Genomic DNA, 12,969 nt, shown 5'->3' with positions numbered 1-12,969 from the left:
AAGAAATGGTTTCAAATAATGAGGGTCGATGGTTCAACAATTCATATCAACGAACTAAATAACGAACGACAAAGTCAATGGCTCACAAAAGGTATTGACGAGATAAATCACTGTTTGACGATTTATCACAAGAACAATCCAGATAACAATAGCATGCCTTTTATACCAATAGGTCTGCTTAATAATATTAGAACAATGAACCACAATAAACAGAAATCCAAACCAAAGTGGGAATCATATCTCCCAAGTACCAAATATCAAATGCCAAATATTTTCTCAGGACTTCGCCCATTGGATCCAGCACTGTACTTAGAGTCACCACAGGATGGCGCCTGAGACCTTTTCCCTAAGCCAATCCGGAGTAGGGTCACAGGGTATTTCACAAGTCTTTTTCCTATCCGTTGAGCATTAGAGTCACAGGATATTTCACAAGTCTTTTCCCTACAAGCCAAAGTCACCACTATAATTCACGGGTCTTTTCCTTGGACTTTCACAAATATAAACATATAGTCCATGGTCCCAAACACATAAGAACAACGGCAAACCAGAGACATCTGCACCAAGATTATTCCCCATGTCATTGCATAGTCACAATAATATTATGGAGTCAATGGATCGACGACAATAAAAATGAGGGTAATCAATCGATCACAAATATTATCAAATAACCTTGTATGCCAAAGGGTACGTCAACTGTCAATAATTATGAGAGCAACGAATAAGAATAATTATCACCAACTCACGATGAATAACGAACTATCAAGAATAGATTGGCTCAAGAGGATTTCAAAAGAAGGGATTACATGCTTAACCACTTATCTCGATCCAACGGTAGATTGCCAAAATGCAATGCATGAGTGCTCTACTAGGCTGAATAAAAAGAATAAAAAATTGCATGTACCGAAATCAATTTAAGGCATGAAAGCTACTAATATACTCTCCTAATCTAGATTCCATGAACAGCTAGCCTTATGCGTTAATCTCACCCCAAGAATTTGATTACCCGACTTTATTAAAATAACCCCAAACTCCATTCACATGCACACCACGACACAACTCACCAATACCCACCGGCTACACACAGCCACCACACATGCACACAACTCTCTCTCTCTCTCTCTCTCTCTCTCTCTCTCTCTCTCCTACAAATAAGAACCCAACCAATCCTACATATGCAAGAATTTCATTAACTATATTGATCAATAAAGGAAATGAACAAAAAGGTTGAAGAACCTACCTCACAAAACCAACAAGAGGAGTTGTACGCAACCGTGCCCAACGTCTCCCACTGCCGCTGCCCTCTTTCGTTCTCATCACTCTCTCACAGCTCTCTCTAAGGAAAAAAATAATAATACTCCTTAACCCTAGTCCCTCAATATTTATAAATGCATAAAGGGCCCTCTCCTCAATAATTAAATACATTCTTACTAACTAGCCTTGCCCGAGTTTAAAAGTTAAATCCAACCCAAATAAAACTAATGGGCCCAAAAATATAACATGCACACATACACACACACAAAAATATAACTTATTCGAGATTAGAAGAATTTTTGAAATAAATGCAGTTTATAATAATCTATGTCTTTTCTTTTACTAGAAAGAAGTTTGAAAAAGAAAAATGAAAGAATTACTGTAATTATTTGAGTCAAAAGTATTTCTTTCTTTTTTTTAAGGAAAAAGCGGGGTGTCACATCATTTCTCTCTTAAAAAAAAAATTTCTTCCTCGAAATTAGTAGAAGATATATACAAACTTATCAAAATGTCATGAATTAAGTATTAACAAACATAGGAGTATTACATTGAAAACTTTTACTTGAAACATCAAAAAAAAATATTTTAACAGATAGAATATATAGCTTTATTTCCTAGTCATGACAACAAAAAGATTAATACACATGCGACAATACACTTATCCACAATCTACTAGGAACCACAGTAACAATTTTTTTTTAAACCCCACACATATGTATCATGCCGTTGAAAAACATCATCATCATCATCATCGTCATCTTCTTCTTCTTTTCCTTTTAGCAAAAGCTAGATACAAATGATACTTCAACTAAAAATACTTATTGGACTCTGGGCACTTGGACTTCTACTAAGACAAGATGCAAGAGTAAAAATCGAAACCTAAGCTCTGATACCACTCTTGTCATGCCCCAAATCCAGGAGCATGATCAGCCGTGCACCATGAAGCAATCAATGGACACGAAGCCTAATTAAAAAAATATTTTTAATTAGGCTCCGTGTCCATTGATTGCTTCATGGTGCACAGCCGGTCATGCTCCCAGATTTGGGGCGTGACACCAGTCCATTATAAAATCGAATCAAGAGTACAAGTCTTTTCGTAATCTCTCTGAGACCTGCGTTTTCTCCCTGCGTTTTCTCTCGCCTCTCTGTATAAAAACACGTTAACCTAATTACATACAAACTGCGGTGTAAATAGGTCGGGTCCTATGTGAAAATTACACCCCAAGTCCTTGAAATATTATTTTCACTGCAGTTCGGTGGTCTTGGTCTCCCGAGAATAGTCTTGGTAGAAATAATTGATCTAGTCAAAACCAGAATATATGGCAATCTGGATTAAAGGGAAGTTTGATATCAAGGAATATTCCATTATATACTTCAAATAGAATCTGACAGCGATTAGGAAGTTATAACTATAAGGTGTTTTCAGCTTCTGGTTTTGGGTTGGGGCTTTTCAGGCAGGGTGGCTCTTTGTGTCTGGTATGGTGGGTGGTCCTGGGTAGGTTTAGTCTGCTTTGGGAGAGTTTTGTCTTTGGGTGTTGGGTTGTTCCTCTGGTTGGTGTGTCTTTTGGTTTGGGGGTGGGTTTTGGGGTCCTATATTTTGCTTTGGGTGTTGGTTGGTGGATGGTTGTGTGTCCGGTGGCTGTTTTTGTGTTTTTTATTTGTGTGTCTGTGTTTTGTCTTGTGTCTGTCTCTTGGTGTCTTGTTTGGTCTATCTTCTGTGTCTTTCCAGTCTGGTTTGGACCTGCAGTTGCTACTTACTCTTTCAACTCCATTTCTGGAGGGCTAAGAGTATCTAAAGAAGTTGTTGGATACCTCTTCTCAACTCCTAGTTTAGGAGGGCTAAGAGGTTTAACTACTGAGATCTCAACAGCTGTTATAGATTGCTGACTCTGCCTACTTCAATCTCTAGACTTGACCTGCTACCATGATTTGCGGTCTTTCTCGCTTGAAAGGAATCAATTTCAGTCTATGAGCTTGGATGGTGTGTGAGGTTGTCACGGTCAAGATGTTGAGGTGGTGTGTCTGTTACTCTTTCAACTCCAAACTGTGGAGGGCTAAGAGTCAAGGTTAAGGTCAAGGTAATTTCGAAGATCTTTCATCTCCAACTTTAGAGGGCTAATTTAGGTGTTCAAAGTTCATCCATATGTATGCTGGGTTTCCTATTTGCGCTATCAAGCTTTCTTGTGCAGTCGTTTTAAGGAGGTAGTATTTTGGTTATTTCAAATCCCGATTGTAACTGATGCTGTATCCCAAGTGTTATGTTTTTGCAACTTTTAAGTTTGGGAGGGTTAAGAGACAAAGGGGACCATTTGTTGTTTCCCCTTCCTGCTCTGTTGATGTTGCTAGTGCCGTGGATGGGTCCAAGTTAAGACTATGCCTGAATGCCCTTGATTGCTGCAGTTGTGCCTATGATTTCCATGGTGCTGGTTGTAAGCCGACTTGCTGCCATTGCTACTGCTGCTTTGTTAAGTGAAGGTCTGCCTAGGTTGCCTATGGAATTGGATGCCTATAGATGTGCCATTGTCTGCTTTATGTGGATTGAATGTATTTTTTTCACCTTTCTTTTCTTTCTTTGGTCTTTTACGTTACCTCATTCTCTGTTGTGATGCCCTGACTTTTATTTCCTTATCTATAGTTTTCCGTTTAGAAATTTGACTTTTATTGTTGGGGTCGATTTGCGGTAATGGCATTATTGTGGTTTTGGAGGTATAAGATTTATTTTAGTGAGTTTAGTTGTATAAGTTTACTGATTTATATATAGTGCGGGTGGATAGTGTTATTATCTTTATTTATTATTTAGAATGTTATAATAATCCATTGGCTATAAACGTGGGTTTTGGTTAGTCTCCCACGCATACACGTACGTTGAATTATAGGTTAGGGTTTTGGATCTGAAAAAAAAGGGTATCTAGAGAGAGAGAGAAAGAGAGACGTGGCGGTCGACTTCAACGATTTCCTCGGCTTCTCTCGAAGGTAAACTTGCTGTAATACTCTTCCCATTATATTAATTTTATTGTTGGTCGCTTTTGGTCATGGGCGTCGGTAGACTATTGAGCGAAAATGTGCTTGGAGGTGTCCTGTGTGGCGTGGATTTTGTGTCTTGGCGGTGGTAGTTCGATATAGGTGGTGTGTGGTGCACGATGAATGGTGATTTTGGTGTGCAAGAGAGAGAGAGAGAGAGAGAGATCTCGGCAGGTGCTGTGCATATGCTGTCATGGTTGTATAAGGTGAGATGGCACATTGATCTGGTGTTGTTGGAATTGGTAGTGTTGGAGATTTAGGGGAATAGTAATACTAGTTCTACATGTGGCAGAAGTGCTATTGGTGAGTAGATTATGTAGTCCTCCCTCGTCCCGTAATGTTTGGCACTTTTGTGCTTTTTCTTGTCTCATAATATTTGGCTGCTTTGAAAAGTCAATAGCAAAATTAGGTGAATTTCCCATTTTACCCTTTTTTTTGCACTCTAAACAACAATCTATTCAAAATTCAAAGAAACAAAAGTACACTTTTCAATTTGGGAGCCACAATTGCCGCCAAAACTTTTTGGTATCCGGCCCAAATTTGAAAATTTTCAAATAGTGTTGAAATTACATAAGGATAAAATTGGAAAATTAGCTCATCAATTGTACATCAAAATTTTTCTCTTAAAAGTGAGAATTCCCAAAAGTGCCAAACATTACGGGACGGAGGGAGTAATTCCTACGTGAACAAAGTCTATTTGATAAGAGTTTGGGAATTGGAACAGGTGGCGCATGGCTACGTGGGAGAGATAGTGCTGGGAACCGGAAATCAAAGTTGGATGTTATAGTTTTGGCTAGATACTGATTTAGTTAGTATCTTAGATTGAGGTTGGGTAGTTTATTAGTACATTGATCCCTTGCTAGTTTCATGGTTAGCGTTATATCTATTTTAGTTAATTATGTCCCTTTTGTTCAGGTTAACCTCATTTCATGTTGTTACATTATCTTTGGATTCAGGTGAGTAATTAAGTATGTTACGTATTTTCGAAAGTTCCCCGTGTCCCATAAAAGTATTTCCTTCAGAAATTTATAATGTTATTCGGAGACTCAAAACTGTTTATAAGTTGTTTTATAAATTGGCATGCGATGAATTTTCTAAGATCAATTGTTAATATTCCTTTTGGTGAGAACTTGGTGGATATTAATAGAAACATTTATTTCGGAAGTCCAGGAAAATTATTCCTTCTCGTGTTGGTCACCCTGGCCATTGGGGAAAAGACCGTGTTAGGCCGGTGACCCTAATGCTCAACGGCTTTCTTTCGCCGGATTGTCTTAGGGAAAAGTACCATGGGCTGCCAACCCTGGTGACTACTCCAAGTTCGATATTGGATCCAATTTTGATGAGATATATTTTGACCATGGTACTGTTTGATTGTAATTCCCCATTGTTGATGAAGTTAATGTTGTAATCACCACCAAGAATATTTATTTGGTTAAATGCTTCGTTGATTAATTTGTTATTCTATTGGACACCTCGTATGCCAAACTATGATTTAATGGTAAATTATTTTAATCCCCGCTTTCAACTTTATTTATTATACATACTTTCTATTCACTGAGCTCGTCAGCTGACGGATATATTCCAACTCCTTTTCCAGGCAAGTTGGGGATTTAGGCAAAGACTCTGGTGGCATCTTGGAGATTTCTTTTTATTGACCTCCATAGGATATTGCATTTAGTATAAAGATTTTAATCATCGCTTCAGCATTTTGTATAGCTTTTGAGTAAAATGGGATTACTATATTGTTGGTGGTAAATTTTTATTGGCTAGTTCATGGGATGGTTTTGCCCCATGTTTATGATTGGGATTTATTTGGCTTTGGATTTATTTAATAAAAAAAAAATCATTATTGTTCGACAACTTATTTTATTCTAGGCTACGTGTTCCATGAGTTGGCCTTGTGGTACACGGTCGGTCACTTATCATTTTTGGGGTGTGACAACGATCATCTGGCTGTGATCTCCTCTTATTACTTCGCCTAACTATTCACTTCCCCTAGCTGTCGGGGCACTGTTTGAACCACATGTCATTAATAGCGACGAATCCTAAATTATCCGTTTTCATATAAATCATGGCAAGTTTAAAAGATAGCATGCGTTTCTTTTTTCTTCACGTGGTTCAAAATCCTTATAAAATTTGGCATATTTGTAAGATAATAGCACAGGTGAAACAATAAGTTCTCCCATTAAGCCAAAACAAAGCATGCATGCTTCTCATCCGAAAATTCAAGCAAATTAAGGAAGGCAAATAAAAGACTCACCTAGAGTGTGCCGAGCAAATTTGTCAAACGTGCGAGCTTCGGATTCCCGATGTTCGGACCTAAACGCATGAAACCAAACCTATTAAGGTTTACGATACGTAAGTCACACACAAGTGATAAGTATGTTAAGCGACAAGAAGTTTATCTATAACGTGTAAGGCTCGAGCTATATGGTATGGTTTCTAAAATAGAGCAGTCTCGGGAAACTGATGAAAACCCAAATCAATTGAATTCAGAAGTTAATGTAATCCTACAAGGACAGGGTTAACGCTAGACATATTCGTGCATGTACCCATTTTCTCTCAATATTTTGTAAAAATTCAACTAGCAAATGCATTTCGTGTGCCCCAGCCTCTAGCATAAATAACATCATTACTAGCCACGCACACAGAGTCACAAAATTCTCTTTATATATATATATATATATATATATATTCTCTTTATATATATATATATATATATATATATATATATATATATATATATATTTATTTATTTATTTATTTATTTATTTATTTATTTATTTATTTAAAAACTTAGAAATACTAATAATTTCTATATATGCCAATAAAATACTGGGTGTTACAACCCAATAAAACTATGTGTACACCATTTGATGTACACTAAATGTACACCGCCTTCCTTGGGTATTCACTTCAAGGTCCCATATAAATAACCGGAACGGCTCGATATTCTTAAAACACTTTTTTAATGGTTTCATAAAAAAATCAGCTCTTTCTAAAATTGTTAAGGGCTTGATCAATTCTATGCCCAATTTGCTAGCACGGTATTGAGCAAGTAGTTGATCAAGCTCTTACCCATATTTGACTGAGCTTATTTTTTTGCAAGGACACTTTAAAAAATATTTTAAGAATATTGAGCGGCTCCGATTATTTATGTGTTATGCCGAAGTGGATCCTACCATATGTAGTGTACAAATGGTGTGCACCAAATGGTGTACCCATAGCAGGGCTTGTTAAGGAAATAGAATCTCACATTGCTTGGGAGTGAAATGGGTGATCACTTAATAACATCTGGAACCTCTTCACTCATTGCCAATTGGTCTTGAGTTGGATATAAAGTTTCTACATGGTATCAGAGCGGGGCCCGTTCCACCCCACATTTTAAAAATTAACAATCCACACCCCACGATAACAGACCAGCACAAAGGCTGCACGATGATAGGACCCAAAAAGTGGCCACACGTGACAGACCTCAAATGCGGCTGCACGTGAGGGGGGATGTTAAGGAAATAGAATCCCACATTGCTTGGGAGTGAAATGGGTGATCACTTAATAACATCTGGAACCTCTTCACTCATTGCCAATTGGTCTTGAGTTGGATATAAAGTTTCTACTCCAGCCACTGCACGCACAAAATTTTCTTTTTCTATATTTATGTATATATACATATAGATTTTAAAACTTAGATTAGAAATACAAAGAATTTCTAGCCAATAAAATACGGGGTGTTACGATCTATCTCCTTTAGAATAATTCCGTGCTCATAATTTAAAGTAATGTAGTCAAAATAGATTTAAGTTACACAAAATATTTTTAGAAAAAAAAGTTTTTAACCTATGTAACTAATTTAAACAACTCGATTACTAATTTAATCAATCCAAACACGGGTCTGATCCTCACAGTGCATATGCTGGTTCAAACACCTGAGTTACCAACAATGTCTAGCGATTAATGTTGCATTACAAAAATAAAACCATAGAGGATTGAAGCCGATATCTGAGAAAAGGAGAAGGTTCAAAACCATAAAAGAATGAATTTGCAAAATATTGACTAAGATCTTCAACTGCTTACCTTCAAAATATTGTTCTTGACCAGATGAAGCTCATGGAGTGCAGTATTTATATTCATTCGATCTTTTGGGGACTTTGTAGAGCATGTCAATCCTATCTTGATGAGGGAGGTTAGATTTTCCATCATTTTGCTGCCATTTGTCACCTCGGTTAAAAGCATAGGGTCTACAATCTCCATCACACGTTGAGGCAAGGCAATTCTTGCAAAGTTATGAAGATTAAGGTCTGCCTCAAACATTTTGTCAGTAGGTCTCTTCCTTGTTAACATCTCCAACAACAAGATCCCATAACTATAAACATCTCCGCTAGTTGACATCTCGCTTCCGAGACCATACTCTGCAATTCGCAAATTTCAAACTTTAACACCAAAGGATCCTGTTTTCGGATAACAAAAACGATACAAAAAGCAAGAGAAAACTTTCTTTCAACACACCCTGTGAGTTTTCTAATACAAAACTATGATATTTTACATTTAATACGTGACACTATTTTCTAACAAGTGAATATGATTTGTTTCACGATGAGACAAAACGAAATTCAATATCTTGAATGGCATGGACAGAGCACAAGCCATTTGACATTTTCGTGGTGTCTAACTAACTACCCTTGTGCTGAAATTTGGTGAGTTGATATTAAAGAAGAAAAAGGGACAACGAAGTTAATTTATTCTTACCTGGAGCTGCATATCCAATGGTTCCCCTTATTGTAGTTGAACTACTAGTACTTGGAGTGGTGAGCTCTGCACGAAATTTAGCTAGACCGAAATTTCCAACATGGGCAACCATGTCACCATCAAGAAGAATATTACTCGGCTTTAAATCACGGTGAATAATTGGCATTTCACATTGGTGATGAAGATAATCGAGTGCACAAGCCACGTCTATGGCAATGTCTACTCTTTGTAGAAGATCGAGTCCCACGAATTCATGTTCCACATTATTTGCTTCTTGAATAGGATGCAACCAATTATCTAGACTTCCATTCGGCATGAACTCGTAAACTAGAGCTTTAAACTCATTCCCTTGAAAGTCAATGCTAGAACAAGAAGTTATGATCGACACCAGGTTTCGGTGTCGAATATTCCTTAAGGCTTCACACTCAACCATGAAACTCTTGGTAGCGCCACGAGTTTGAAGGTCAAATACTTTGACCGCAACATCTAACTCCCCGTTTTGTTCAATAACACCTTTATACACACGGCCAAAACTACCAAAACCAAGCAGATTCGTCGAAGAGAAACCTTCAGTTGCATTGAGAAGTTCTCCATAAGAGACTTTCAAGAATGGATCTTTCAGTAATGAAACTGTAGGTTTGGTCTTTCTTTTCTTCTTGAACAAACTTATGATCAAAGACGACACTACGGATACACCCACGAGTATTGAAGCTACAGTGATTCCTAAAGTTCGTGAAAGAAACTTTCTATTTCTTGGTTTTTTCGTGGTGCACCGAGATAGTCGTAGTTCAGAAATTCCACCACAAAGCCTATAGTTTCCGGCAACTGATATTGCACTTGCATTTGTAAAAACACCATTCATTGGTAACTCTCCTTCGAAATTATTGAAAGACAAATTGAGATTCTTCAGGGCAAATGTCCCTAAAAATCTCGGAATTTGACCAGATAAGTTGTTGTGTGAAATGTCCAAATTTTGAATACCTTTCAAGGATTCCATTGATGAAGGAATAGATCCTTGAAAGGAATTTTCCTGCAAATACAAGTTTTCAAGGCTTCTACAGCTTCCAAGAGTCCCAGGAATTTTACCAGACAAACCATTCTCGGAGATATCAATTTTTGCTAAATGTTTGAGGTTTCCAATCTCAAGTGGCAAGGATCCAGACAAACGGTTGTGAGAGAGATCCAACGCAATTGATAGAGAAGAGACCATCAAAAGTTGTCTTGGTATGCTCCCATTAAGGTTATTTTTATTTAGTAGTATTTCTAACAAATTACGACAGTCCCCAAGACTCGACGGTATGGCTCCCTCAAGTCTGTTTTCCTCCAAGTAAAGTTTATTCATCACTGACATGTTTCCAATCGACTTTGGAATTTCACCTGAGATTTTATTGTTTGAAAATGCCAATATTTGCAACTTATGCAGATAACCTATGATACCGGGAATTGGGCCTGTGAATAGGTTATCATTCAGACCTAAGATTTCAAGATTCACAAGGTTTCCTATTGTAGAAGGAATAGATCCATACAATTGATTTCCATCTAGTGCCAAGAAAAAGACAGAGGTTGATAGATTGCCCACAGAGTCCGGCAATACCCCTCCAAATTGACCATTCTCCAAATCTAACCTCTTCAAGTGGCTACAATTGGTCAAAGAACTAAGAAAGGCAAGTCCATCAGATCCTTTGGTCTCAAAATTGTTATAACCTAGAATTATGAACAGGAGATTTTGCAAGTTTCCGAAATTGTTTCTTACTTTTCCATTGAAATTGTTATCACTCAAATCCAGGTTTTCCAACTCCGAAGAGTTGGATATTGAAAGCGGAATTGGACCATTAAATTGGTTTTCGTATAGACGAAGGATCTGAAGGTGAGGGAACATGAGACCGAAATTCGGCGGAAGACTACCCTGAAGTCGATAATTAGAAGGCACCGACAATATTTGTAGCAACGATAGGTTGTATAAGGAAGGAGGGATGGTACCTGAAATTTGAGTGGCATCCAATCCAAGTTTCTTTAGGTTTCTCAATTGACCCAAAGCATTTGGAATACTTCCTCCCAATGGATTTTCTTTGGCTCTAAAGTTTACCAGAGAAGAAAGATTCCCAATCTGTGGAGGAATCCCTCCGGTTAAATTGTTCTCATGAATGTAGAGTGATACGAGTCTCAACATTGAATAAGTAAGTTCTTTTGGAAACTCTCCAACTAGCTTATTTTTTTCTACACTAAGGAACCTGAGATTAGAGCAACGAGATAGGCTTGTTGGAATTTTTCCTTCGAAACCGTTAAAGCCCAGATGTAGTTTTTGTAACCTGAAAAGATTACCGAGTTCAATTGGAATTGCACCAGTGAAAGTGTTGTTAAAGAGGCTAAGCTCTCGGAGAAAACTGAGGTTTCCGATATAAGGAGACAAAGAACCCGCTAGACCTCTGGAGGTGAGGTCTATAATGGTGACTCGTTCGTGTCGACGGCCACATTTGACACCTTCCCAATCACATAAATGGAGAGATTCATTCCATGAGCTCAAGGCCGGTTGATATTCTAGGACTATATTTGACTTGAAGGCCAATAAAGCGTGGAAATCAGTCTCGTTGCTAGCATTATTAATGGTGTTAACAAGACTATTAGATGATGTTGTGTCAAGGGCAAGGGCTTTGATGTGAAGCAATGGGATGAGGGAGAGAAATAAGGGTAGGAGAGAAATAGAGAGAGATTTGGTTACGAGACTCATCTTGGTGTATGGTTTGAGTTCTCAATTGGAGTATGTTCGAACTATATATAGCAGGAACATGAACGCCCAAGTCCAACCACATAATTCTAGTCGTCTCATTGGTGCAAGTGTTTGCTTGGACGTGTAGAGTTTGAGGGAAATATCTAGTGGCTAGCTGGGGTGTCATTGATACTCCTATTTGCTCTCTCTTTAAGCTAATTGACGAATCATTGGATCATCTTCTTTTTGAGCGCTCCTTTTCTAAGCAAGTCTAGAACATTGTTGCTAAGTTGAGATAGTACATCCCTGCGGGTCCTACGCTTTACTTCTAGAAAGTTGCTTGTGGTTCTGTTCCAATTTTGAAAAGAGAGATTTACCTAATACTCTTAGAAGGCTTGCTAGCTCTAGATGCTATGGTCTGTTTCACTTGGGAAGAAAGGACCAACAGAATCAAAACTATTTTTTTTCCTTTTATCAGCAAAAGAAAATTTTGTGAATCTTTGAAAAGGATTACAAAGATTTAACGGATCAGGGACACACCAGCAAAACATTATCCAAGAACCAAACCCAAAGGAAGGCAAGGAGGCCAACCAAAACACCACAGTGAAAACCAAAACCGAAACCACTGCTGAAACAACCCAAAACTTACCAACAGAGGTTTTCTCTTTTCAGCCCAATAAAGATAAAAGACATTCATCTTGCCTTCGCTTGTGTTTCAGCCACTACGACACATTAAGCACGAAATGAATGGAGAAATACACCCACAGTACGGGATCATGGTGGCCATTGCAAGAAGATTGGATTCATGCTTGCTCCAATAGTTTTCTGGCTATCTATCCTATCAAGGTAAAACCAAAGGAGAAATTAAACCGAACGTCAAAACGACACTTTATGAATTCCATTGAAGATAGGCTAAACATTGAAAAAGACATATTCAATTATGTCCCTCCAAGAATCTTGTCCATTCAGCTCATGGAGCACTAGTTTGTTCCAGATTTGTATGAACATCCTGTTTAGAGTTGGCTTTGTCCGTGTTACAAGTTATTAGGAGTCGAGTATCATTGTTGGGGTTTTCTCATGGAAATGCAAAAGGGAGACATTGTTAGAGTAGATGGCAATTTTCTAAGTCATCCACCAATAAGTCCTCAAAGTCATGTTATGTGATTTCGAAATAAATTGAACTGAGGCACGCACCATAGTCTCTAACTATTCGGGTCTTTTCTAAATTAATGTAATCGTGAGGG

The 12,969-nt window shown here is 37.9% G+C and overlaps 1 protein-coding gene and 1 non-coding gene across 2 annotated transcripts; both read right to left on the bottom strand.

Annotated features, from left to right (window-relative positions):
• Window positions 1–4,955: 4,955 nt before the first annotated feature.
• On the bottom strand, window positions 4,956–11,861 carry LOC131322970 (probable LRR receptor-like serine/threonine-protein kinase At3g47570). The gene is made up of 3 exons (XM_058354583.1): window positions 9,019–11,861; window positions 8,347–8,681; window positions 4,956–6,591 (listed from the first exon to the last, which is right to left on the bottom strand). Exons 1-3 carry the CDS (start codon window positions 11,744–11,746, stop codon window positions 6,556–6,558), a joined length of 3,099 nt encoding a protein of 1,032 aa, XP_058210566.1. The 5' UTR covers window positions 11,747–11,861; the 3' UTR covers window positions 4,956–6,555.
• Window positions 10,482–10,561, bottom strand: LOC131325028 (small nucleolar RNA SNORD56). The gene has a single exon (XR_009199594.1). It is a non-coding gene; the product is annotated as a small nucleolar RNA SNORD56 (small nucleolar RNA).
• Window positions 11,862–12,969: the final 1,108 nt, after the last annotated feature.

The sequence above is a fragment of the Rhododendron vialii genome, chromosome 4a (assembly GCF_030253575.1).
Source record: "Rhododendron vialii isolate Sample 1 chromosome 4a, ASM3025357v1".
NCBI lineage: Eukaryota > Viridiplantae > Streptophyta > Magnoliopsida > Ericales > Ericaceae > Rhododendron > Rhododendron vialii.
Note: the sequence above shows the minus strand (reverse complement) of the source record. Positions and strands in the feature narration are given on the sequence as shown.